The 26,897-nt window shown below is 52.9% G+C and overlaps 3 protein-coding genes across 7 annotated transcripts in view; 1 reads left to right on the forward strand and 2 right to left on the reverse strand.

Annotated features, from left to right (window-relative positions):
* The first annotated feature begins 795 nt into the window (after nt 1-795).
* Nucleotides 796-4,355, forward strand: LOC127394129 (E3 ubiquitin-protein ligase TRIM11-like). Of its 4 annotated transcripts, none has more exons than XM_051639910.1 (4): nt 796-1,081; nt 1,212-1,286; nt 1,790-1,971; nt 3,050-4,355. In XM_051639910.1, the coding sequence occupies exons 1-4, from the start codon at nt 1,027-1,029 to the stop codon at nt 3,095-3,097; spliced, it is 360 nt and encodes a 119-aa protein (XP_051495870.1). In that variant the 5' UTR covers nt 796-1,026; the 3' UTR covers nt 3,098-4,355. The 4 variants fall into 4 exon arrangements, with proteins under 4 accessions (XP_051495870.1, XP_051495869.1, XP_051495871.1 ...); XM_051639909.1 differs by having other exon boundaries at nt 1,790-1,867; nt 2,442-4,355; XM_051639911.1 differs by having other exon boundaries at nt 1,790-1,867; nt 2,511-4,355.
* Nucleotides 4,356-4,785: 430 nt separating this feature from the next.
* Nucleotides 4,786-9,834, reverse strand: LOC127394151 (RING finger protein 39-like). Its single transcript, XM_051639960.1, has 9 exons — nt 9,485-9,834; nt 9,332-9,384; nt 8,852-8,977; nt 8,445-8,540; nt 7,986-8,210; nt 7,753-7,775; nt 7,025-7,128; nt 6,150-6,209; nt 4,786-5,903 (listed from the first exon to the last, which is right to left on the reverse strand). The coding sequence occupies exons 1-9, from the start codon at nt 9,807-9,809 to the stop codon at nt 5,389-5,391; spliced, it is 1,527 nt and encodes a 508-aa protein (XP_051495920.1). The 5' UTR covers nt 9,810-9,834; the 3' UTR covers nt 4,786-5,388.
* A 3,610-nt stretch (nt 9,835-13,444) lies between these two features.
* The window catches only part of MARCHF2 (membrane associated ring-CH-type finger 2), a 38,518-nt gene continuing 25,065 nt past the window's right edge, over nt 13,445-26,897 (reverse strand). For both annotated transcript variants that reach the window (XM_051639905.1, XM_051639906.1), the window contains 2 exons: nt 19,163-19,372; nt 13,445-16,212 (listed from right to left, as the gene is read on the reverse strand). In XM_051639905.1, coding sequence (XP_051495865.1) covers nt 16,054-16,212; nt 19,163-19,372 — 369 coding nt within the window. In that variant the 3' untranslated portion in view covers nt 13,445-16,053. The remainder of the gene's footprint in view (nt 16,213-19,162; nt 19,373-26,897) is intronic.

The following is a 26,897-nucleotide window of genomic DNA, read 5'->3' on the forward strand; positions in this document are numbered from 1 at the left end:
GGTGTGCCTGCTTGCTTAGGTCACCCATTCTGGCAAGAGTGTCAATAAACTGTGCTTCGTTGAAGGATCCGTGTGGGGCTGGTCATTGGCGCGACAGACGTTTCTCACGGGGGGATCCAGGGGGGGATGGGTACAAAGAGGGATGGGTACCAGCAGGGATGGGTACCAGCAGGGATGGGTACTGGGGGATGGATACTGGGGGATGGGTACCAGCAGGGATGGGTGTGGGGAAGTGGCACCAGGGCGCCAGGCTGATACCAACAGCGGTTTGCGGGTCCCCAGAGCGAGGCCTGGAGGCAGCAGGAGGAAGGAGGGAGATGGTGGAGCTGGGATTCCCACCAGAGGCAGCGCAGGGCGGGGAGCAAAGCCCTGCACTTGCTTAGAAGTTGCTTAAAAGCAGTTCCCTCCAGCCAAGAGACGAAGCCACGGAGGATGGTTGGTTTGGGGAAGCTGGTGTGCTGGGACGTCTGGTGAAGCACCCTCCTGTCCCTGCCAGGAGCGTGGAGGGGACACGGGAGGTGGGAGCACCTGCTCTGGGAATGAGGCCTGATCGGGGGCCTCGCCGAGGGGAGAAGAGGGAGGTGATAACTGAAGGGTACATGGCCACAACTCTGGAGCTAGTGTCACCAAGTGTCATCCCACCAGGCTGGAGATGCACGTTCTGCTGCAGGAAGATACAGCCTGTTCCAGCAGCTCAGCAGGCTCTTATCACCCCCTGGCAGCTGGCTGGAGGGAGGGGAGATGCAGCAGATCCTGTGATGTAAACAGGACAGGCACTGCAGGAGCTCCCAAATTCAAGTGTCAGATGAGGTTACATGTCCACCAGCAGCTTCAGGGCATGTGAGGTGGTCACCAAGGGGAGGGGAAGTGGAAGCTCCAGTGGGGTGGTCACCACAGATAGAAGGTATCAGATTCCCAGCTCTGCTCTCCAGGCCATCCAGCCCCTCAGACTTCAATCTCCTCACTGGAACAAGCTGGAAGTGCTGCACAAGCCTGGTCCAGCCATGAGCTAAGGAGGTCAGGAGAATGGAGAGCAGCCTGAAGACCTTCAGACCCACCCAAAACCTTTTCTGGCTTGCAGGTGAGTGCCTGAATGCCAGGAGTTCTCCATCATTCCCTCTGCTTCTTTCTCATCTTTAGGCAGTCTCTGAGTCTTGCAATTTCCACGTTGAGCAGGGAATCCTGCCTCCCCTCCTGTGGGTTTTCTGCAGACATGATGGTATCCAAGATGGAGAGAGACGAGATGGAGACTCTGGCCAATGAGGCAGAGCAGAGACATGGAAGGGGTGAGTTTTTAGAAGGGAAGAGGAAGGGGACCTGCATCCTATGCTATGGTCCTGGTCAATGCTTTAAAAGGTGTGGGAATCATGTCTCTGGCTTTTTTCAATGAAGCTTAATTATGTAGTTAAAAAAAAAGCCCAAACACAGCTGGATGCTGGAGCTCATGAGAACACTTATCTCCTCCCTAGTCAGGGTCAAAGCACCTGGGGCTTGTCCAGCCTGGGCTGACCCTCACTGGGCTGCACTCTGGTGGCTGAATTCCTTGTGCTGTAGACCCACCACCTGAGTTGCTCTCCTTGGCTCCCTCCATTGCTCACAGAAATAAACAGGGATTTGGGGTTCTGGGGTGATGTCTGTCACTTTGGTTTGGGCCCAGATGTGCCAGTTTCACTCAGGCAGCACTGGTGATACCCAGGCTCAGGGCATCACCCTGTCCCTTCTCTTGCTGGTGCCCTGATGCACCTCTGGGGCTGCCTGTCCTGAGCATTTTCTCCTCCTCTGTCCCCAGCCAACCTGACCCTGGACCCAGACACTGCCAACCCCTTCCTGATCCTGGCTGGTGACCAGAGGGGCGTGCGACGGGGGGGTGAGTGGGCTTTGCTGCCCAACAACCCCGAGCGGTTCGACGTGGAGCCCTGCGTGCTGGGCCTCCAGGGCTTCACCACAGGGAGCCACTGCTGGGAGGTGGAGGTGGCCGAGGCAGGGGACTGGTGGGCTGTGGGGGTGGCCCAGGAGTCTGTCAGGAGGAAGGGGGTCCTCAGTTTTACCCCTCAGGAGGGGATCTGGGCTGTGGGGCAGTGGTTTGGACAATACCACGCTTTCACTGACCCTGACTGGACCCCCCTGCACCTTGCCTGTCTCCCCAGGGTTCTCCAGGTCCACCTGGACTTCACAGACAGGCAGGTGGCATTTGCTGATGCTGACAATGGAGCCTTGATTTTTGCTTTCTGCCTGGCTCCAGGTCCTAGCGAGACCCTGTGCCCGTGGCTGTGGGTGGGCATGGACTCGTGGCTCAGGCTGTGCCCCTGACATGGAGGGAGCAGGGGTGGCACAGGGAGACTGGAGAGGGGAAGCACCATCAGCTTGGATTTGGGTGCTGGGAACTGGGAGGGTCATGCATCCTGATGGCTTCTGCTCATGTGGTTCGTCTGGCCACCCAGGTGGGAGGACTGGCAGATCTTGGAGATGGATGTCACCAAAGAGTCTCCTCCATTCCCTCCACCCCACAGATGGGACTGCAGAGACCACAGGGAGCACAGAGATTCAGTGCATGGAGGAGCTTGTTTCCAGGTGGCCTCAGTGCAGGAAAGTGGCATGAAGTGCCAAGGCACTGCAGAGCTGCTTTGTACAAGACCATGAAAAATACAGCAGGTCCAAAAAATTAGATATTAGAAAGAATTTCTTTACCCAAAGAGAGGTTGGACAGTGCCACAGGCTGCCCAGGGAGGTGGTGGAGTCACCATCCCTGGAAGTGTTTAAAAGAAATAGAGATGTGGTGCTGAGGGACATGATTGAAGCACTGAATGGGTAGGTGAGATTATGCTTGGTGGATTTAGGGTATGGTTGGACTTGATGATCTTCAAGGTCCCTTCCAACCAGGATGATTCCGTGATTCTGTGAAAAGGTGCTGGAATCATCTCTCTGGCTTTTTTCAATAAAGCTGAATTATGAAGTTAAAAAAAAAAACCCAAACGCAGCTGGATGCTGGAGCTCATGATAACACTTATCTCCTCCCTACATCCAAAGCCTCTCCTTGCCTTATTTCCAGTTCTCACTGGTGTGTTCATCAAGCACATTTCCTACAGCAGAGCACTAGAGCCAAGGAAGCAAGCAAGAAACTGAGAGGTGTCTGAAGTCCAGAGGCAAGTCAGTTGCACCAGATCTGCTGTTCTCTGATCTACCCCCATCAAGGTCTGGAGGGCTGACCAAAAGTTAAAGATTGTTAATTGTCCAAATACTGCCAGGCCTGGGGCATCAACCACCTCTCAAGGAAGCCCGTTCCAGTGTTTGACCAGCCTCTCAGTAACAAAATGCTTCCAAATGTCCAGTCCAAACCTGGAGCAGCTTTGAACCATTCCCAGGCATCCTGTCCCTTGAACCCAGGGAGAAGAGCTCAGCACCTCCTTCTCCACCTCCTTGGGAAGCTGCAGAGAGCCATGAGGTCACCCCTCAGCCTCTTTTTCTCCAAATGAGACAAACCCACTGTGCTCAGCTGCTCCTCACCAGATGTGCCTTCCAGTAGATCTGCTCTGAGAACTGGCATTTTGGGGAAACGATGTTCAAAGGACACGCTAGACCTGGAAAAGGTGGGAGGTTCTCCACTCCCAGGGCCTTGCTTTGTCCTCTTCTGCTAACTTATGCTCTTAGGAGAAGAAAAGGTGAACGTAGGCAAAGGGGACAATTGCCTGGGTCTAGCATAGACTTAATCTTCTCCAGCCCTATTGCTGGTTGGACCCCTTTGGTACCAACTCAGTTATCACCTTTGTGGTGGGCGCTGGGTACAGTCTGCAGCACTGGTCTCCCTGGCCTGCTCCAGCAGCTGGACAGTGTTGCAGAACCAGGTCAGGCACAGAGACCCTGTCCTGGCCCCAGGATAGGGCCAGTCTCTGGCAGTGTGCAGGGACAGGTGACATCCTGCTGCCTCTGGGCTCTGCACGTGTAGGACAGCAAAGCACCCAAGGGACCATCCAAGGAACCAATCCCAAAACTCGTTCCCTGCTGGGAATGGATGACATCTCCAAGTGGCTGCCCACACCTTGGTTGCCAGCACGTCCTCAGCTCCTGGTGCTGGCACTGACGTTGTGCCTGTGCAGAGGGAGCAAGAGCTCTGCACTTGCACCAGCACCCTGGGAGGAAGGTGAGATCCCACAGCCCGAGCACAAAGGCAGCTGGATACATCTGGGTGCGTCTGGTAGAGCTGGAATCAACCCCCATGGCAGCACCACAGCCAACTCCAGCAGGTCACCACAGAGCAAGGACAAGGGGTGGGCATCACCCTTGAGCAAGCTGCGACTTTCACAGATGCTTTTCCACAACCCATTTTTCCAGAGGTTGTATTAAACATCCTAGGCAGAGTTTGTGTTTGTACTGTCGTTTCCTTTTACCATTCTCTGAATCCTTCTGCTCCAGTCCCCAACCTCCCTTTCCCAGGGCAGCTTTTTCAACAGAAGTAGATGGACCCAACGTGTTCAAAGCCCTTCTCAACTGTCAGCAAGGTCCTGTGGGGCAGGATTTAGTTTCACATTTGTTTGATCAGCATTTGAACTTTGGTTATTTATATCACTTTGGTTATTCATCTTTTTTGCTTCTACCATGCTATGCACAAATCCTGGCAGCTCTACAGATCAGCTGGTCTCAAACCAGCAATTCCTACTGCCACTTCCTCAGCTTCAGCAAATTCCTGCTATTAGTTCCTTGCCCAGAGAAGATCTAAACCTCTAGATTTTGTTTTCAAGAACCTCATCACAACCAGAGAAACAAACTGAATAGTCAGACATTGAAGAATTACCAGTACACTCATTTTATTAAAAAAACAGTGATCACTATTGCACCCACAAGTTTATCTGGAGATGTAAATCCTACCAACACCTCCCAAAGAGATGGATTTACTTGTGTTTTCTTAATTTCACAATAATTAAATCAGGCCAAACACAGGGATTAAGACATGGAAGCTTCAGGGCTACAGTGTCACCCCATGGCCAGGTGGGACAGGTTTCACCTTCCTTACCCATTTTCCCATTTCCTTAAGTGAGAACATACCATCACTAGGCAGGGCACGGCCACTGCCGTGCCCCTCAGTCCCCTCATGGCTCCTGTATATGAAGTATGTCCCCAGAAATGGCCTTTCTTCACCACTGCTCCAAAAGCCTCTTCCACTGTGGTAGGACCAATGATGGGGAAGCCCACAGACCTCTGCTCCTAGCAAGGCAATTCCTGCTCTCCATGGGCAGGCAGAGAGGAGTCCAACAGCCTCTGAGGCTCAGGGTCTGTAGATGGAGACGGCTGAAGATCTGGAAGCAGATGGTAGTCCCCAAGGACTAACCAGATGGGTTAGTAACAGGAGGGCAGGGTGGCCACAGCAGACCCCTCTCAGAGGGACACACCTCCTCAGGACAGTTTGAGCTGGGACCCCTTACCCACCCAGAACCAGGGGTGGATTCGCTTCCCCGCAAACACAGCTCTTGGGAAAGTGAAAATCAGAGCCTGGCTCAGCACATCCACAAACAGCACCTGCCCCCCTGCATGGTCCAGACAGACCCGCACCCTCCGGGGGGCCGTGCTGGGGAGGACAGGGGTGGGAGATGGGGAAGTCAGAGCCTGGAACTTCTCCTTGTACTGCCCTACGGCCCAGATGCCCCCAGTGGGACTCATGTCAATTGGTCCCTTCCTCTTCACGGACTCCAGGGCCACCCCCACAGCCCAGGCAGACCCATAGCCCACCTCCACCTCCCAGCACGGCTTCCCCGAGTCAAATCCTTCACAGCCCAGCACACAAGGCCACGGGTCAAATTTCTTTGGGTTGTCAAGCTGGCTCTGCTGTGGGACTCCCTGAGCCACACATCTCCGATCTTCAGACACAACGAGCCGGGACTGAGCTGTGTCTGGATCCAGAGTCACACTCACTGCAAGAGACAAGATGGGTCAAGGAACGAGTGGTAGAGATCAGCCCTGGGAAGGGTTTCACCATGCTGGGTCCATGTTTGGTCCTGGCTTGGGAGGAAATCTGGCAATACTATTCTTCCCAAAGGTGCCTAGCTCAAAATGGAGAGCTCTGAGCAAAGGCACGTGAAGACTCAATGTCCTCCAAAACAAGAGCTGTGACCCTCCCAACCAGGGTTAAGTGGAGGAGGCTCCCCAGCAGAACTGACCTTTTGTGTACAGTCCCTGTGATTCCTCCACGCTCTCCTCTGTGTCAGTTGTCAAAGCATCTGAAAGAGAGATGGAGCCTAGAGGTCATCTGTGAGGTCTGGGTGACACCAGCTCTGGGAGGTGGTTCTAGAGACCAGCTCTAGGGACACTGCACCGTCCCTCCCCAGTGCCAGCACTGCTGACTCTGCTGGGTCTCCAGTGGAGGCAGGAAGAAGGAAACCTAAAGCAGCAGGAGCAAGAAAGAATTTGGGGCTACCTAGGACGAGATGGACATGGACATACTGCAGCATGTCTAGAGGGTCATCAAGATGGTTTGAGGAGTGTGGATCTTGGTTGTCAGAGGTTTAGAACGCAACTGGAGAAAACACAGCAGTCCCACCCAGTGGTACCTGCTCTGAGCAGAGGTTTGGACCAGATGACCTCCAGAGGTCCCTTCCAGCCTCAATTACTCTGCATGATGCCAGGCTCAGCCAGTCATCTCAAGCACTTCTCTGGGGATAAGATTCCTCATTAAGAGGGCACAAGCTGAGAATCTTTTGGATGTATTTGGACATGTGGGACTTGCTCATGTCCCTGACCCACTTCCAGCCATGGAGCAGGTCTGGACCACAGATCTGGAGCAGAAAGGTGGGGTAGCAGCACAAAGGGGGTTGAAACAGGTTCACATTCATGCAGGCTCCATAGCTGATGATGTGAATTGACACTAATGTAGACTCTTCTTTTTGGGGAAAAATGAAAACAAAAGGAGATCAAGAGAGAGTGGGGAGGAAAGGGGTGATCAGGGGAGAGTGGGGTCAGTTCAGCTGTGACCCCTCTGCCATGACCCCCAGGGGACATGCTACACAAGGATCTTCTGCTTTTTCTCCCTTTGTACCTTGGGGTTTTCTTGCCACGGAAACTTTTCCTGAGCTGGTGTTGGGCTCCTTCATCCACTCATGGCTCAGCTGCTCCTTTTGCTGGAGTTTTATGCTCTCACACCTGAAGATACACAAGCCACAGCATTTAAACTCCTCCTTTAACTCACTCTCCTGTTAGTGCCAGTTGCTGACCACTTTCCAGCTGAACCAATACCTTCCAGAGAGTTCATTCCTATTTTCATTTTTGTTTTATGGTTGGTTTGTTTGGTTTTAATTTACATAAGAGCACCAGGTCTCACTGGCTAGGTCACTACTCTGTCCTGATGCTCAAACTGCCAATTAAATTTCTGTTATGAACGATGGTCCTGGTGCCCCCAGTGACCCTGTGCCTTCAGAGCAAACTTGTGTCAGGTCCGAGTGCTGAAGCCCTGAGCCAAAGGCACTGTACCCTGGTCCCTGTGCCTTAGGGTCACCTTGCATCAATCATGGAGAAGCCAGCCAGGCTTGCAATTAGAGACCCTCCAAATGAAATGTCCTCCTCTGATACTTCCCCAGGGATAGACTTCCTTGGTAGAGTCAGAGCAGTTCATCAGCCTCTGGAAAACTGGAATATGAACATCAATGGGGCATCCCTAGTATCTGAGATATCTAGCTGTGTCCTGGGGGCAGGACACAGCTTCTGCAAGCTTCTTGCTTCTGCAAGCCTGAACCAGCAGAGTGATGTAAAGGAGAAAGCAACACATACCTGCTCAAAACATCCCCAGTGTCCTAGATGGGAGAAAGAGAGAGGCAGTTCAGTGCTACTTACCTGGCACACACCCTCCTCACATTCCCCTTACACAGCAAACAGACACAGCAGCAAGGCCAAATTAATAAGTCAATCGAGGTGAGGTAAGATTAGCTCAAGGCATGTTTCTGATTTGCTGGTGCCTCATGTGCTGTTTGCCAAGAGAGAACTGGTGTTTCAGCAGAACTCACCTGCAGGGACTCCTGTCCCAACAGCTGATGCTCCTTTTCCTTGATCAGGCCATCCAGATGAAAAATCTTCTTGGAGAATTTAGCAGCATTTTCTTTCAATCTTGTTTCAATCTGTTTCTCCAGCTCTCCCAGCTGAGCCAGCAGCAGGCACTCTTGTTCCACCAGGTACTGTCGCAGCTGCTTAAATTCAGGCACAATCTTCTGCTTCTGCAGCTTCACTTTTTCCTTCAGGAGCAGAAACAATCCTCTCAAGATGGGGTGGGACCATGGAAAGCGACAGGCAGCAACTAAAAGCAGCCATGGCTTTTACTTTCTGGTGTGGAGCATGGCTGGGATTCCTGGGTTGCTTTTCAGGCACCAACAGCTGGACATGCTTCAATCCCCCAACTCCAAAGGCCAAGAATCAACCTTTCCTCACCCTCCCCAAACAAACTTCTTCCAGTAGCACTGTGCACCTACCAGACAGTCCTGGCAGACCCCCTGCTCCTTCTTTTTCTGTTCTTCCAGTTCTCCTTTCTCTCTCCTGAGGCTCTCCAGCTGGGACTCTATTTGCTCCTGGAAAAAGAGACCTCCTTCAGGAGCTGCCCACCACCCACCCCTACGCCTCGTGTCCATGAAGGAGTCTGTTCCCCGAGCTGGACAACGAGCAGCCTCTGGCTCAGGGTCAGTCTCTAGGCCTGTGGACCCAGGATGCTCACGGGGTTGTTCTGAGTGTGAAAAGATGAGGGAACATGCAGGGAAAGGGGACTGAGGAGGAACTGAGGAGGAACAAGCAGAAATGGGTGTAAGAGGGACTGGTCACAGGTGAAATGGAGCTGGTCAGTGCTCTTGTCTGACCCAGCCCTGGTCACCGCAGCCTGTCCTACCTTCTCATTAAATCCTTCCATAGTTATCCTTCCACACGAGCTCTCTGTATCCTGTGGGTGCGAGTGCTGCAAGGACAAAGTGCCAGTTACTGGGGGCAGTGGCACCAGTGGATTTGGTGGCAGCTGCTGCAGTCAGAGGGGGGATGTGGGCACCTGGGGCTGTGTCCTCAGCTGCTGGAGCAGGTGGGTCAGCCACTGGGGCTGGGAGGGTGCATGTCCCCAAAACCAGCTGCTGAGGACCAGTGCTAGTGATGTGAGAGAGGAGCTCAGCACCAGCAGCTGGAGGGGAACCACAACCCACCTGCCTGGGTAGAATCCCTACGAGGCCAGATGCCAAAAATCAAAATAATATGAAAGACTGGTTACAGTCACTGGTTGGGCAGACAGAGCCACGCCGGAGGGGCCACCAGGGCAGGAGATTATTGCATCACATACATAAACGGCACAACACAGCGCTGAGGACAGTCCCCGTGCCCTTACGTTACACCGAGCCACGGAGCGTGGGGAAGGGGAACGGCAGCAACGGGACCGCACTGGGCGGGAAGAGAAAAAAGCAGAGGGGGAGAACAGACCCCCCCGAGCCCTGCAGACCCGGCCGGGCCGCAACCCCCGCGCTCTCCAGCACCGCTCAGCGCCCGGCACAGCCCGGCCCCCCGGGGGCAGGGGGTGTCAGCCCGGCCCCCCGCCCTGGGGCTGCCGGGGCCTCACCTCGGGCCCCCCGGGCGGGCCCCCCCCGCCGCAGCCGCTCGGCGATGTTGCCCAGCGGGCGGTTGGGGCGGAGGCGGCGGCCGGGCAGGGGCTCCCGGCACTGCGGGCAGGACGGGGCGGCCCGCGCCCAGCACAGCGCGATGCAGCCGCGGCAGAAGTTGTGCCCGCAGCCCAGCATCACCGGGGCGCGGAACAGCTCCAGGCAGATGGAGCAAGTCGCCTCCTCCCGGAGCTCCTCGACGGCCGCCATGGCCGAGGCGGGGGCGGAACCGCGCGGGCCCTTTCGCTTTCGGTACCGGGAACGGCGGGAGGGAGGGAGGGAGGAGGAGGAGGAGGAGGCGCCGTCGAGACCCCGCAGGGCGGGACCCCGAGAGGCTCAGGGGCAGCCCCAGCTGCGGGACCCCGGGGGGAAGGAACAGCCCCCCAGCCCTTCCTTCCTTTAAACTGAGGCGTGTGTGGGATCTGCTGTTTCGATCTGGTTGACTTTAACCCAGAAGAAGCCCTGCTGTCCTCACCCCCATCTGTTTTGAGCTCAGGCAGCTGGTTGGACGCAGCATCAGCAGCACTGAGAGTGTTTGCACGAATCAGTGCGCGTGGCTTTGATAGCTATTTTGTAGGGACTTGAAGATATTTACACATATTTCCTTGCCTCTTTAATCTGCCCCTTCCCCTGCCACTCAAATGCACGGCCCATGTGTCTGTGCATGGGTGTCCCAGCAGACCAAGCAGGTGACTGAGCTGCTGAGCCAGAAGCCCTTCACTGCAAGGGTTTGTCACCTCTCCATTAAAGGCAGGGTAGGGACAAGAGCAAAACTCTCCCAGTGTTGCCCCAGGCAAGTATTTTCTGCATCACAGACTGAATTCTTTGTATGAACCCATAAAGGTGTGGAGGCCAGAGCCCTGTTGTGTCCCTGGACAACCACAAAGGAGTAAAGCCCTGCTGAGAGGCTGCAGGAGGTGGCACAGGCTCCCCCAGTGTGGCCCCTCTTGAGGCCAGTGCCCCCTTGCTGGGGTACGTGCCCAGCCCTGAACTCTAACATCTCCTCCTGTTCCTCCTCGTAGCTCAGTTTGCATCTGCAAGAAGAAATCCTGTGCACCCACCCCCAGCTGCTTTGGAGCTTTGCTTCTGAGCAGCCGTTTTTCTCTTGAAGCCTGTCCCACTCCCCAGCTGGGTTTGCAGTGCTGCGATCTGATCCCCCTGGTCCCCGTGGATTGAGGGGGGCTGCCCTCCTGCCTTTCCCCTTGGAGGGCTTGGCCCTCAGAGGTGACCTGGCTCTGGTGCCACGCTTGTCACTCCTGTGGGGCTGCCACGACAGGAGGGACAGGGCACAGGCACCAGGCCACCCAGGCAGGGCTGTGCAGATTGGAGATCTTCTGTCATCAGGCCCTCAGATGAGGGATTTCACCTGCTTGGTTTGAAGTGGCATCAGAAATCAAGTCACCAAGCTGGAAGTGAAGGTGACAGGTCTGTGTCTGCCTGCTTTAGGGAAGAAAGCTCTTAAAAATGAAGTGTTGACACACTTGGATGGCAGGGTCACTCCTGACAGTGAAGCTACTTGTGACTTCTAGGAAGGAGAGTCTGTTTTGGTGCCAGCCAGGACACCTCTGAGTTTGGTTTGTTTTTTTTTTACCCAAGAGAGTCCAGGGCAGAAGCATCCCAGAAATGAGCAGACCTGGGCATTTCTATTCTCTTTCTGCAGGATTATATGGTGGTAGGTAACACTGCAGCTGGAGATTGTGCCCTATTTCATGGTTTGTTTTTTTTTCCCTCTCACCTATTGTCCCTTTCTGTTTAAGACAAAAACTGAGAAGCACATGTGATCCTGAAATATAAGGACCCTCTTAGTTTGCTGCTGGCTTGGAATACGATGGGAAAACTTACTCTTCTCATTTGCCTTGTGCAAAATCATTACAGTTCCTCATTGCTGTGGTTTCTGGAATTGGAGAGTAAATCTCAGATGCTGAAAACATGCACAACTCAGCCCAGTTTTAATGCGGAGGAGCTGGTGGGTACCCAGAGCCTCAGGCCCTGTGGAGAGGTCCCAGCCATCAGCACATCCCTGCAGAGTCCCAAAACAGGCCCTGAAATGCAAGTAGCCTCTTTGCAGCACAGAGCACCCTCCTTGTCATGGGAAACACCCCCAAGGACTTGTCCTGTGTGGTGAGGAACACCTCACTCAACCAAGAAAAGGAAATAGCTTTCTGAAAGCCGAGACCAGAGCAAAGCTGGTTTTCTCAACAGGTTGGTGCCCTGGATCCTCTTCACTGGAATTTTGTCTTTTGGAGGGTGCAAAAAGGTTTAACAGGTTCTTTTTTGCTGTGCCCAAAACCCATTTAAAAAAAAAAAAAAAAAAATAAAATCAACTCTTTGGCAGCTGAGTCGCATAATTGCAATATTTTGGTGAGAAATAAATGTAGCAATTTGATTCAGGACTGCACCATGAAGACACGGGAGTTTCAGTTCAGCTCTACTCTTGTGCAAGAGGTATCTGCATTCTTGTGCCACTGCAGGCTGGAAGGCTTCAGGAACAGAGAGCTCCTTGAAAAGCAAGGCCAGACCAGTATGTGTCCCCTAAGGGGCATGTTTCATGGAGACAGCCTGAGCCAGTTGTCCCACAGCCCTGCGTGGCTGGTGTGTCGCCGCTGGGACGGAGCGCCGCTGCGGGGCCGCGCTGGAGGAGCCCAGGTTGGCTGGGGATGTGGAGGCCAGGGGGGAACACGAAGCTGGTGATCCCACTGGCACCAAGGTAGGGCCTGTCCTGGAAGCACCAAGCAGAGCAGGGTGTTGATCAGACCTATGTGAATCCTCCTTTTCCCCAGGGGAAAGGCTGCAGCAATGGGTGGTGGAGACAGCTCAACAAACAGGTCTTCCTGGGCGGTGTGAGATGCTTCACCCAAATCTTGCACAGATTTTCTTCTGAGCACCTGTGAATGAAATCCATCCCTGTTAAAATGTATCTCCTTTTCCAATGGTGAGCCCTCTTTCTCTGGGTTTGCTGTTTCTTTTACACAATTCTGGATGCTGCTGCTTTTTCTTCTTCCCATCCTGGGCAGATTGCTGTGCTGCAGCACATTTTTATTTTCAAGGACTGGAGTGAGCCTTCTCCTCAGGAACATGAAACCCTCTTTTAAAACTTCTTTTAATATATATAAACCAGAGCTCTCTTGATTTCCCAGCTTGTCCAAGGTCTAACCCAAGGCTAAGGCCTTGTCCAGGGCCTTGGAAACCTGTTCAAACATTGGGTTTGCAATGTCTTGAGTGGCACTTTTAATATGCAACTGAACAATGCAGGTCCAGTGTCCACCCCATGGCCAAGGGCTCAGACAGGACTCCTCATCTCACCAGGGGATGATGGTTCCTGGGTGTTCTGAGGTGCTAGACCCAGTGCTGGGCAGGTGTCCTGCCCTGTGCTGCCCTGCAGCCCGAGCACTGGCCCTGGATGGCTCCCAGAGCCAGCAGCAGTGTGACCCAGGAGCCTGGATCAGCCTCTCCTGCCCCACACGCCACAGCCTTGGAGACTGTGTTTGGAGACCTTGGATGAGAGCAGGGGCTGATGGTGAGAGCAGGGCCTGGCACAGACCCAGCACCTCCCAGCACCCTGGAGCCAAGGGCTGGGCCAGCCCTGCCAGCAGTGGGACAGCCCCTGGTCCTGGGGCAGCACCAGCAGCCAGAGCCTCTGGGATACTCTGGACAGCCCCACAGCCACCGTGTGGAGAGGCCAAAAGGACTTTCTTGGCCCAAACATCACCTCCATGCTTGGCCCACACCAGGGAGCTTTCTCAGGCCTGCAGCAGTCCGGGAAGCCAGCTCCTGGGGCTTGCTATCAGGGGAGCAGCCTGGGCTCTTCAGGCCCTCCCACCTCCTTCAGTAACAACACGACAGGCTGAAGTTTGTCTCACTTTTATTTACATAATTGCACAGCCCGTTTCCCCATGACACTGGAATGTGGGAGGTCACAGACACTGATTTCCCACATCCACGAGCTGAACGTCTCCTCCAGGAAGGAGAAGACCCCAAAAGTCACTATTGGGTTTTGCAGGGGCACAAGAAACAACTCCAATTATTGGCAACTATGATAAAGACAAGATGAGGGTGAAGCCATGGCTGCTCAGCAGCACAGGGCCAGGCCCCAGCTGCCCCCAGCCAGGGCTTTCACAGTTGCCTGTTTGGATCAACAGTGGGTTTCCAAACTGAAACACTGGCTCCATGAAGTCCTTACTAGGGGAAGGCAGGTGTGGGAGGGCACATCCTTTGTTACCTACCACAACTAGATGTGTTGCAAGACCAAGCTCCTGGGAGGCAGCCACGGCTGGGAAGGTTAAACTAAACCCCCAAATTTTCCTTCACTGAGAATGTCCTGGTGACACAGGGTTTGCTGGGGAGGTGTTGAGGGATGGGGGAGGCAGGACAAGGCACAGAGCAGTGGCACAGGGCTCACTGCTGAGGGCAGGGGGGGCAGTGCCTGCGGGAAGCCCAGCAGCACCGCGGGGAAGCAGGACGTGCTGCGACCACAGCTGAGCTGGGCTAGAGAGGCCCCTCTGCACCACAAGGCTCCAGGAGCTCTGGGGGCTGAGTCCCTCCCACATGGCAGGGAAAAGGAAAGGTGTCCACGGGCACATTGCAGAAGGGAAGAGACAGGCAGGGTGGCTGGCAGAGAGAGGGGAGCCAAAATACACAGCGTGGCTGCAGCAGAAGATAATCACCTCATGATCAAACGAGATGCTCGTGCTCAGAAGAGAGACCAGGTCAGCCCAGTCCACAGCTGGGCAGAGAGAGGCTGCTGCAAGACGTGCTGGGCTAGCAATGAGGTGCATGAGAACCCTGGGGCAGGAGATGAAGGACAGAACAGCCACAGGCCCCAGGGCTGGGAGACAGCACTGACCACTGCTGCTCATGCCACTGGTGACTTCCAGCCTAGGGTCAGGGAACAGGGGACACAAAAGGAAAAGCATCCTGCCTTGCAGCTAGAGATAAGGATCGACACGTTGTGCTTTGAATTCAAGAAATTACAGGTCTCGATCTAACAGGGATCAATCCACTTGATTGATCCACTTGGGTCCAGGGGGACACGCCGTGTGACTACCAGCACACGCTGCAGGGACACAGGTCCCTTGGAGTCCCCCTACCCCAAGTGTCCTTGGGGCCCACTCCACCCATGGACAGCACAGCACCAAGCGCAGGCATGGCCTGGCAGGGTGGGGAGGCAGCAGAGAGGCAAGGACTACAGCCAAACTCAGACTGGGCACTCCAAGACAGGGGTTCATTAGCTGGATGTGCTGGAGGATGAAGGATGAAGGAGGAGGAATGCAGCCCCACAGGAGAAAGGGCCCAGAACCTGTTCTCTGGGAACCAGTGAACTTGGGGTGTTTCACTAGAAGACACCTAACAGGCAGCGTGTTCAGGGATGAACCAAATCACAGCAGCTCCTCCAGCTGCTGCCAAGGAATGTGCAAATAAGGCGCAGAGACAGCCCAGGCCTCCTGTGCTGGGCACGGCCTGTCCCCCCAGGGGTGTCTGCGACGGACACTACGAGAGGTCCAGCCTCAGGATGGGGAAAGGTATCAGCAAACAGAGACTCCAACTCTCACCTTTTGGGGTCAGGAAAGTTCCTTTCTGAATCTTTTAAAAGCAAAAGGCAATGGTGGGTTTAGCCAGTATGAGCCATCACTGCCCACCCTCAGATCCTCCATCTACCTTTGCCAGACATGCCAGGAGCTGAGTGCATCCGAGTCCTGGGGACAAGCCAGGATCTGCAAGGAAAGCATTTTATGAGATCACGTCTGCACAGGAAAAGATTTTCTCATTTTGAAACTTCTTTTGAAATTCTCAAAATTACAGTACTTCACAATACAAAATATCTCCATTCAGTATTACATAATTTTACTCCTTCTGGGATTATAATAATTATTAAAACCACACAACTTTCTAGAAAGGACAGAAACACCACAGAAGAGACCAAAAACTAATGGAAGAGGCTGCTGCAGTATTATCAAAACCAATTTAGTGCAAAGAAGGGGACTTTCAAGAACAGCCAACAAAAAGTGTTCTTTTGGAGAAAAGGCATAGATTTAACCTCTGAATGAGATCAGGCTGCCAGCTTCTATACTGAAGCTTAGAACATCAAAACAAAAGGACTGAAACACAATACACATGGCCATTAAAAAATAATATTATATATAGATAGATACATATATATATATATATATATATATATAGGAAGATATTTTCCAAGTATGGTATTTAGTTAGAGGGAAGTGTCCCTGCAGACAGGTGTGTTCTGCCGTCTGGCTCTTTTGGGCCATTTCACATGACGAACGTTGATTATCTGTCCACTTGCCATAGCATAAAGCACGTGCTGACCACCAAGTCCTTCGGGGTGGGACGATTGCTTCAGCGCCACCAGGGCCACGTTCCCTGCGCACGCAGGGACACCCGGTCCCCTCTGCTTCTGCCCTGGCCCCGCAGCCACGGGGTGCAGCAGCCCAGGGATGGCTCACACGGTGGTTTCATCCGCAGTCTTCTTCATGAGCTTGGCTGAGAGCAGGGAGTGGGGCACGGGGTGAGGGCTCCGCGAGGCCGGGATCATCAGACGGACTTTCTGGTTGGTCCTTCTCCACTCCGAGTACAGCTGGCAGTGGTAGCGGAACGAAACCTGGCGGGCGACAATGCACGGGCTGGTTACCAACCCCTGTCACAGGGGGCAAGCTCAGACAGGGCTGGGGAGGTGGTCACTCATCTGCTCTATATATTCCTTGTCAAGCCTCCCCGGCCAAGGGAGGCAGCACTGACCATGAAACAGTTTGGGGCACCCCAGGTCCCACACCTCTGATGAGGAATCAAGGAATTCCTAGTAACACCAGGCTGTGCACGGTACAGCTAAAGGGGCCTTCTTGGCAGCACCAGGCAGAGGGACAAAGTTTGCTCAGCTGGGTTTGGTACCAGCCTGGTGAGATGTGGCAGGGAGGAACCACAGCTCACCTCCTCACCCTAGTCATGGGCTGAACTCAGCCCCTAGTCTGGGCAAAATGAGGGGTTCTCCCCAGGACCAGCCTCAAGTGGCTAAATCCAACCAGCCTCCTATCTCACCAATCCTGGTGGATCTTCTCTGCCCTTTGCAAAAGCCTTCTCTCCCTGGTCTGCAACAACAGGACATCAGTTGGCCTAATTTTTTCTGACCATGCTGTGACCTGGGAGACTTAGGGAATTGGGAGGGAGACAGGAGAGGATGCCAAGGCTGGAGGGGACCTGTCCAGCCTGGCCCAGAGGAATGTGCCTGCCCTGTAGTTCCAGAGCAACGCTACAAGAGGGAGCTTTGAGCTGTGCTTCCCCGGCGGGCTGGACTCCTTGCTGTGTCCCTTCACCATTAACACCACTACAGATTTTCTCCCAGCTCCTGCTGATTCCCTAGCTTTGAAATAAAACTTCTCTAGAATTTCTTGAGGAAGGACTAAAACCAGCAGATTTCCCTCCTATTGATTTTCCTACAAATTGCAAGCAAGAAAATGAAATACTAAATCCAGGCAGCCACTCATCAAAACCAGGCTTTTGTACTTTGTAAAAGTACAGGAAACATTTAGCTGGCAAGTAGGAAGTACCAGAAGTATACCTGAGAAGGAAAAGTCGGTGCTCCTGGTGCTTTTGGGTAGGTCTCAGACACCTGCTATGAGAAATGGAGTCGTGCCACAGCATCGAGGTAATTCAGCTTATTGATCTGTGCTTATTGATCACTTTTTCCTGGTGTAGTAACAACTGTGGGAATAAGGCTGTTTGCTCCTGCAGTCTTGGGAGACACTGTGTGAATGGGGAGCTATTTGTGCAAACCTCAAGGAAAACTCCTGCTCCACAGCAAGCCACGTCTTGGCCGCTGTGATCCTCACCCTGATCACAGCCATCACCACCCACCCATGGAATGGGAACTTTGTGCCCACAGCAGCACAGGAGAACTGCATTTGAATACAGTAAATGTGGATAAAGGGGCTTCACTTAATGTCTTCCTCTGCTCAAGGAAATGTGAAGCACAGTAGAATTAGATCCATTTTAGTCAGGACTCATTCTTTCACAAAAAACCCCACATTTTTCCACTTCCTCCAAATTTCCAGCTCCTCCAGACCAGTCTTGGGACAACAACAGCAGCCCTTCCTCTTAATGTTTCCAATTTCAGCTTTGCTTTCTACAGAAATAACCCTAAGCAGCAGGTACATGCAATAGGGGAGACTTTCCTCAACACTTCCCTGCGTGCTGCGCTGCGTGCTGCTGGCAGCACCTACCAACCACCCTTGCTGCAGGCACCCTGCACAGCAAAGGCTGCAGCACCAACTCACACTCCCCTGGCACCCGAGTCCATGTGGGAGAGTTGCCAGGGATGTCCTCAGCCCAAGGAAAGCTGTTACTCAGAGGTCAGAGCACAAGATGGGGGGGAAATGGGCTGTGGCTGGCACTGCCAGCTTTTTGGGGCTTAATATTTTTCCTCCAGTAACTGCACTTCCTCCCTTCCCAAAGTAGTGCTGCCCAGCAAGCAGCTGGAAAAGGGTATTGACAGGACAGGGGCACACACAGAGCTTTTACAGGTTGGGAGAGTTGGGGGTGTTCAGCCTGGAGAAGAGAAGGCTCCAGGGAGACCTTAGAGCACCTTCCAGTGCCTGAAGGGGCTCCAGGAAAGCTGGGGAGGGGCTTGGGACAAGGGCAGGGAGGGATGGGAGGGGGAACAGTTTAAAGATTAAAGATGGGAGATTGAGATTAGAATTTATGAAGAAATTCTTTGCTGTAAGGGTGGTGAGACACTGGCCCAGGTTGCCCAGAGAAGCTGTGGCTGCCCCACCCTGGAAGTGTTCAAGGGCAGGTTGGATGGAGCTTGGAGCAACCTGGGCTGGTGGGAGGTGTCCCTGCATATTGCAGAGGCTGGAACTAGATGAACTGTAAGGGCCCTTCCAACCCAAACTCTTCTGTGATTCCATGACTGTAACAGGAATGCCCAGCCTTGGCTCAGGGGTCAAGTCCAAAAGCCACACTACAAGACAGAAGTCAGGTCTCCCCATGGCCAGAGTGTTTCTTGTACAAGTCCTTCTGTGCTACTGACATCTTAAAAATACCGTGTAGGAATTTTTTTAGTTGTGGGCCACAGAGATCCCCAAGAGCCAGTCTGCACCTCGTTTGGGCATGGCCAACCTGTGCTTGGCAGCACAAAGCATGGAGGGATATGATGGCAGATTATTTAGGGGTCAAACATCTTCCAGATTTTATTTTTTCCCTAAACCACCTGGGTACCAAGTTTGTGTTTCTCCTTGAAAACAGGAACAGGCACAACCCCTGGAGCACTGCCTGGCCAGCACCAGACCTCAAGCATGTCTGCACCCGGGTACAAGACACCCCAGGGAACACAGCTCGTGTGTCCATCTGGAAGGCAGATGATCAGGAAGTGGTTTCTTATTTTCAGCAACAACTTTAGCAGCTTCCATGTGAAGACAATTAAATGGACGTGCAAGAGAAGGAGCCCAAGGTTTTCTCACAAGGGGAGTCAGAAATGCTGGCTGCACCCATGTGGTGTAAACTGCAGCCTGGATCACCCTGTGGACAGAACCAGGCCCTGGGCAGCAGACACTTACCAGTGTCCAAAGGACGTAGATTGTGAAAAGTGCAATAGTCAGTGCGATGAGGCCGATGGCCTCCAGCCGGCTGTTGAACTGCAAGTGATCCTGGGCCCCACGCAGACACAGCCAGCCAGAGATGGCTGCCAGGGGAGTAATGAACAGGAAACACACCATGTCACAGAAAAGGGTCCTCTTCTCATTGCGGGGACCGGGATCCTTCAGCCACTGCAGGAAGGAAGGGAGACAGGGCATTAGCAGAGCACGCGGCGGGCTGGTGGGACAGGGCAGCTGTGCTGGGAAGCTCTGACATCTCTGGCACCTCTCTGAGGTCTGCATGTACCTGGGGCATGCACTTAACTCACATAAACCTTCACAAAAATAGAGCTGGAGAGCAACAAATGTATTTTTAACAACCAACAAAGGAAAGGAAGAGACAGCTGAAGCGTATCTGCAGGGGTAGGCAGTAGGAAATACAGGAGCTGCCTGGGCAGTGACGAGCAGGCAGCAGCCAGCAGAGACAGGGAGGTTAGTGCAGTAAAGCCTGGGTTAGGAAAGATCTAACAGGTCTTGGACTGAGATTCAGTGGAAACATACCCAGGACTCTGCAGCTGGTCTAGGGGCTATGGGGCACTGGGGTCTGTGGCCAGGCCTAGCCACGAGGGCAGCTGTCCCAAATCCAGCCCTCTGGTTCCTTTCAGATAATCACAGGGTTTTAGCATTTCACTCCTGATTTATATCAAATATGAAATGTCCAGGTCCACCTGAAAGACTGTGCAAGACAGCTCTGCAGCAGTGCTCTCCAGTACACAGCTGGAGTGGGGCTGGAGTGATCCCCAGCACTGCTGCTTTGGGGTGCCCTGCAGGGCCCTCAGCAGGGAAGGCAACACCCCCACACCTGGTATGAGCACTGAGGTGATGACAGAGGAAAACAGCCTGTCACTTCAGCAACTAAGAAACAAGGCTGGAGGGGAAAAGAATATGAAAAAAGCAAGAAGAAAACAAATAACTTGCAGAAAGCTGTGCACCTGAGCAGACAGAGCAGGAGAGCATCCAGTGGGCCTTGGTGCTGGGCTGGTCCCAGCAGGGGAAGGAAAGACAAACCCATTTTCTTTTACAGAACAACCTGTGCCCAAATCTGCATCTTTCTCACTGAGAAAGCATTTGGGCATTTCTAAAGAGAAAGCAGCACATCTGTCAGGTGAGGAGGGACACCAAGCTTGGCTGGGTGGGCAGGGCCCCCACAGCTTCCTCCCGGATCTCAGTGGATCACAAGTGACCATGAAGGGACAAGGCAGGATCACACAGACACAGCTGCTGAAGACTCCACCTCATGACTGCAAAATCCCAAGGCCTTTCCAGTGCTAGTGGTCACCTGCTGGCCACCACATTGCAGGCAGAACAGACCTGCCAGGACCAGGGCAGAGCAGATTCTGGTGTGTTCTTTTCCATTTGCTCTCTTGCTGCATCGTGGTGGGGGTTACAGCACTTTGCTCTGTGTTTCCAAGAGGCCTTGCAAGTTCTCTTTTGCAGCTCTCACAAACCAGCAGCTTCTCTGTGGCTGGCAGGTTTCCCTCGTCAGGCAATCTCTAAACATTTAAGGAGTCTGAACTTGCTTCCATCATGGGTTCTTCTTAGATGCTTGACTTTGACAGCAGCAATTGTTCTAGTTTTCCTGGGATGATCATATTTTCAGCCTTTCCCTTCCTTTTTTTGGAACAGCAAGCAGCTGTGGTTCCTACCAATACCCAGAGTTGTTACAGCACGTTTTTACTGCGAGTTGTGTGTGCTGGGCTGCTGGATCCTTTCTTCTTTCCTACATGAGGATGACTGGTCTCATTTACGATTTGATTTTTCTCCAAAAATTAATAATTGGAGAATGTGATTGAAAAGGCACAGTCAGCACAGGTGTCCTGGTTTGAGCCAGGATGAAGCCAATCTTACTGATTTTTTTTTTCCTTCAGTAAGCTTTGTTTTAACGAGCAGCAGAGTGTTCCAACTAGCACTGACAACAGTGCAATGTTTCTCTACCTGCTGGGGCTTCAAGGTCGCACCTTCACTCTGCCAGCTCAGATGCTACAGGGAGATCTCCCCCCGGAGGAGGCTGAGTGAGACAGACAGCAAAACTGGCCAGAGATCTTCCATTCCAGAGAGCTGCGTGAGCTCAGGGGAAGGTCAGAGATCCCAGAAGACAACTTCCTTCCTGCTTCTTCTGCCCTTCTCCTCCACCCATGGCCGGCGTCCAGGGAGGACTCCGTCCCTCCCTCACCGTGGACCCCCAGGCTCCAGCTCTCCTGACCCTCATCACTCTGCTCTCTCTCCAGCAGCTCCAGGATTTTCCAGGACTGTTCCCAGCTCAGGGGATGCTGTGGGAGTTGCTGGGGGTGGGAGGAGGCGAGAGGCTTTTGCACAAACCTGAACATATCTGTATATAATTGTATATATTTTCTTATATCATTAGTGTTTAATTAAAGCTTTCTAGTTTAGTTTTCAATCCAGCCAAGTGTCTCTCTCTCTTTTTCTCTCTCTCCTTCCCTACCTGGGTGGGAGGGGGAGGGGATCGAGAGCCTTGTTGTTGAACCTGAGTCAAACGGTGACAATAGGGAAGGGAATATCCCCGAGGCAGCCAGAGCCAGGCAGGCAAATCCCACTGCCAGACTCAGAGCAGGGTGCCAACTTTTGAACGGGCAGCATGAAAAGGGATCTGAGTACTATGCACACAAAGCTCCTTCCCTACAGGGGAAACCACTGTTTAAATAGCAATACAGAAGGGTGGTGGCAGGTGTGCAGGAAATTAGTGAGGCCACACTGGTCAAAACAGCACAAGTAACCTGAGTTCATGGCTGGCTTGTATGTATACAAGTATCTAAAGGGTGGGTGGAAGGAGGATGGAGACAGGCTCTTCTCAGGAGTTCCCAGTGTCAGAATGAGAGGCAACGGGCACAAGTTGGAACACGGAAAGTTCCAGCTGAACATAAGAAAAAACTTCTTTACAGTGAGAGTGACATGGCACCAGGACAGGCTGCCCAGGGAGGGTGTGGAGTCTCCATGGACGCAGCCGTGTGTAAAGTGCTCTAGGTTATTCTACTTCAGTGAGAGAGTTGGACTAGGTGATCTCTAGAGGTCCCTTCCAACTCTGACAATCCTGTGATTCTGGCCAGAAAGGCAAGCAGAAAGTGTTGGCCCAGAAGGGATCATGGAAAGGGGCACACAGGTCTGGGCAGATTTAACTCCAGAGAGTCTAACATGAGGCATGTACAGCACGAGGCAGCAGGGGGGTGAGGACAGGGTGAGAAGTGCAGACATTTGCTGAAATAGGAAAAGAAAGCAAAGCAGAAGATGGCAAATCCAGGCAAGGAACAGCAACATGCTGGGATGGTCAGAGCCCTGGCAGCAGCACAGGGAGCTCTGCAGGCACCTGTGATGGGACACTAGGCTGGTCCAGAACAGAGAAGGAAGCTGCAGCAATGGGTAAGAGCCTGGCCAGGAACTTCAGCTGGGAGGACTGACAAGCAAGGTATTTTAGATACATGACCAGAAGCATCTGGGAGACCCAAACAGAGCAAGAGCAAATGAAGCTAGAGAGCAACCTGTGAGCTGAAGAGCACAGAGCAACTGCAATAACAGAGGACAAGTTAGAAGCATTTTAAAAGCCATTCTGAGCACAAGTTCATGGCCAGAGAGAAATTTCAGAGCAGCCACAACTGTGGTTTGGACAGGAGGAGCTGGCAGAAGGGAGGCAGACCTGCAAGTCACCCCTTGTGTGGTTCCTCTGCAGAGGAGATTAGTGCTGATGAGCTGTGCGGGGAAGATAAGGACCACACACATAGTCCTGAGCAACCTAAGAGGAAGTGAGGGTGGACAGCTGCTCCTACAAACATGGCAGTGGCAGCTCCACCATTCAAGGCCCTGGCTGTGTGCCTGGCTTTCCAGCCAGCACCCAGCTGCCCCAGCTACTCAGCACTCAGGTGAATGCTGAATTACCCTGACTGCACCTACAGCAGCAATCCCAGAGCACACCATCCCCCTAAGAGGACATCTTGGTTCACTTTTGACCCTCATACAATAAGAATCTCAGGGACTGAAGGCATGTGTGTATTTTCATGCATCTTATTCTATTTATATTCCTTGTGACCTTCAAAACTCCTTCTTCCTCCCTAAAATGGGAATCAAACATGTAAAGGCAGGAAGCAAATTAACTTCCTTCTGAAGTAGTTGATGTACTTTGCCAATATCCACTGACACAGGAAAAAAAAGAATACAATAAGCCACCCTAAGGGCACAGGGTTTCTGGCAGAGCAGCACACTGATGCATACAGGACTCAAAATAAACCTTGCAAACAATCAAAGAAGTGGTTAGTCAGATTAAACAATTTTTGTAGGAAAAACTACTCAGTAAACTTGGGAAAGCAACAGAAGAACAACTTGGTCTTCTCCCAGGCCAAGTCCAAAACCCAAGGGCTTCCAAGCTGCAGGGAAACTAAAGGGAAAGGGGGAGAGCTGGCTTCTTGCTGCCCTCTGTGCCTATGAGCTGGGTCCCAGGACACTCTGCTGGAAATGACAAGATGTTACTCCGGGTACAACCATTTTTCTTTGTCTTCCAGCAGGACCCTGAGGCTCTCCCTGATGTTCTTTCTACTGGCATCAGCACGTTGTGGAAGGGTGTTTGTTTCTTGGACTCACAGATGACAAGGATCTGACACTGCACCTAGGGAGGAATAACCTCATGTACAAGCTGAGGGGTGACCTGCTGGAGAGTAGCTCAGAGCCCAGGACAGGCCACAAAGATGTTGAGGGGACTGGAGCATCTGCCCTGTGAGGAAAGGCTGAGGGAGCTGGGGCTGTTCAGCCTGGAGGAGACTGAGGGGGAATCTCATCAATGCTTATAAGTATCTACAGGGGGTGTCAGGAAGACAGGACCAGTCTTTGCTGCAGTGTCCAGTGACAGGACAAGGGGCAATGGGCACAAACAAGAGGTTCAAGTTAAACATAAGGAAAAACTTCTTTACTGTGAGGGTGACAGAGCCCTGGGACAGGCTGCCCAGAGAGGTTGTGGAGTCTCCATCTCTGGAGACATTCTAAATCCTTCTGGACATGTTCCTGTGAGATCTACTCTAGGTGACCCTGCTCTAGCAGAAGGGTTGGATGAGATGATCTTCAGAGGTCCCTTCCAACTTTGAAGACTCTGTGAGTCTATGATATTTGTGTGTTGCAGTGGCCATGAAACTAGGGTGAGCTCTAGGTGACAGAATGCAGGAGAAAGGCAGAAAAAGGCATCAGATCATCAGCTCCTCTGAAAGCCAAGAGCAGAGCTCACAGTATCACAGAAGTGTATCCCAGACAGCCCATCCCAGCTACCCTGCATGTCTCAGAGCCAGGCTGCATTCTGCCACTTGGGACTAAGGGGAACATACAGATGAGGAACTGTCCCAGCAGTGCTCAGCACCTTGCAGTTCTTCTGGGAGGTTACAAGTGGGTGTTTGAGAAGAACCTTTCATGGATTCTTTCAGCTCACCTTGTGTTGCAAACCGTGCCTGGCTGTGAGCTGCCAGCCCCTCTCAGGCCACGCTGCACGCAGCATTCCCATGCCAGCTGATGGCATCCTGTGCCAGGTGGGACCAACAGGACCAGCACCAGTGGGATCAGCAGTCTCTGGCCAGCACGTGCCCTGGTCTCTCACAGTTGGACCAGCTGCTCTGGTGAGAGCATGACCTTCCAATCCCACCAGCTGACCCTGCCACAGAGTTCCCCAAATACTTCACAGCCACAACATGGCACAGGCACAGCCACAACAGGAGCATTGGCTGGAGGAAGCCAGCTGCACTGGAGACTTAAAACAAACCTTGCAAAAAATCCAAAAAAGTGGTCAATCAGATTAAACAATTTTTGTAGGAAAAATTATTGAGTAAACATGGGAAAGCTCCCTGTGCTGGGCACTGATGAGGCAGCACTTCGAATCCTGGGGTCAGGTCTGGGCCCCTCACCACAAGAAAGACACTGAGGGGCTGGAGCACGTCCAGAGAAGGGCAGTGGAGCTGGGGAAGGGGCTGGAGCACAAGTGTGAGCAGGAGCAGCTGAGGGAGCTGGGGGTTCAGCCTGGAGACAAGGAGGTGAGGGGAGACCTGCTGGCTCTGCAGCTGCCTGAGAGGAGGTTGGAGCCAGGGGGGTTGGTCTCTTCTCCTAAGTGACAGGACAAGAGGAAGCGGCCTCAGGTTGTGCCAGGGGAGGTTTGGATTGGATCTTGGGAACAATTTCTTAATGGAAAGGGTTGCCAGACCTTGGCACAGGCTGCCCAGGGCAGTGGTGGAGTCTCCATCCCTGGAGGGATTTCCAGGCCATGTTGATGGGGTGCTGAGGGACATGGGTTAGTGGTGGCCTCACCAGTGCTGGGTTAACAGTTGGATTAGATGATCTTACAGGATTTTTCCAAACAAAAGGTTTCTATACAGTATCTCATGACCTTTCTGTCCACTGAATAGTTATCCTGTGGCTGCTCAGGCAGGTGCCTGGCTAGAACTTCCTTGCAGGCCACCGTGCTCCATGGGCAGCCCAGCAGGATTGTCCAAGGGATGTTTTCTGATAGAGTACCCAGAGCTCAGGAAGCCAACACCCAGAAACATCCCTAGCACTGCAAGCAGAACAGCTAAATGCTGCAAAGTTGTCCCTCCTCATCTTCCTTTCTCCACTGCACAACCACCTGCCCTCAATGCTCCACAAACCTCAACAAGCTGAATCCCTCCTGGCACAGGCCCGGAGCCTCCCCGATGCACTCAGCCTGGGAAGCACAGGGCACTGGGCTGACCCAAGGAGAGCAAGAGCTGCAGGAGTGCTAGAAATGATGGACAGGAGAGAAACTGGGACCAGCAGCACTGCAGCTCACAGGACACTTTCCTACACAACAGTGGGTGCTTCTGTGGTTGGTGCCACAACATGCACAAAGGTGAGATCACAGCACCACCAGCAGCTGCACCCCAGAGAAATCCCCCCAGCAGCAGCTCCTTTGGATCCTCTGGGCACAGACAGGGCTGCTCCAAGTGGTGAAGATGGACATGTAAGGAAGAGACTAGTACTGGTAAGTGCCAAGAGTGCAGGGAGAAAGTATTTCCAGTTTTGGCCTCAAAGAGGCCATTCCAGGTTTGCAGGGCAATCACAGAATCATTGAATTATCCTGGTTGGAAGGGACCTTGAAGATTTAACTCCAACCGTAACAATGCCAGGGAGTGCATGGAGAAATACCAACAGGATTCAGGGTGGGATTTGAGAGAAGCATCTCCAGAGAGCAAATGCAAGCAAAGAGAGAAAGGAAAAGATAAGAAAGGAATGGGACTCAGCTGGAGCCAAGCTGACACAGGAGTCTATTATGGGCTTGCACTGAGAGAAAGACAAGCTGGCACAGAGGAGCACAGACGAGAGAGCAAATGGTGCAGTGAGTTCAGCAGAAGAGTTCAAGGAAAGCAAAGAAAAAAGTCTGTCTGCAAGGAAGATAAGGCAGGAGGAGGGTGGGGGAGTTTATGTCACATCTCAGTTCTCCGAACTGGAGGCGGGGGGGGCAGGGGGCAGCAACTGCCCAGAGGCAAAAGTTATTTTCATAATAACAGAAGAGTAATAAAAATACTGCTCTGACTCCCTGCAAACCTCACTTTGCTGGTACTGGAGACCCAGCAACACCTCCCACAGTTACAGTGGTACAGAAGACTAGTGAAGTGGAGAAGAAGGACTGCAGGTGGCAGACCCACAGGAGGTGTCCCACACT

The sequence above is a fragment of the Apus apus genome, chromosome 24, assembly GCF_020740795.1.
Source record: "Apus apus isolate bApuApu2 chromosome 24, bApuApu2.pri.cur, whole genome shotgun sequence".
Taxonomy (NCBI): Eukaryota; Metazoa; Chordata; class Aves; order Apodiformes; family Apodidae; genus Apus; species Apus apus.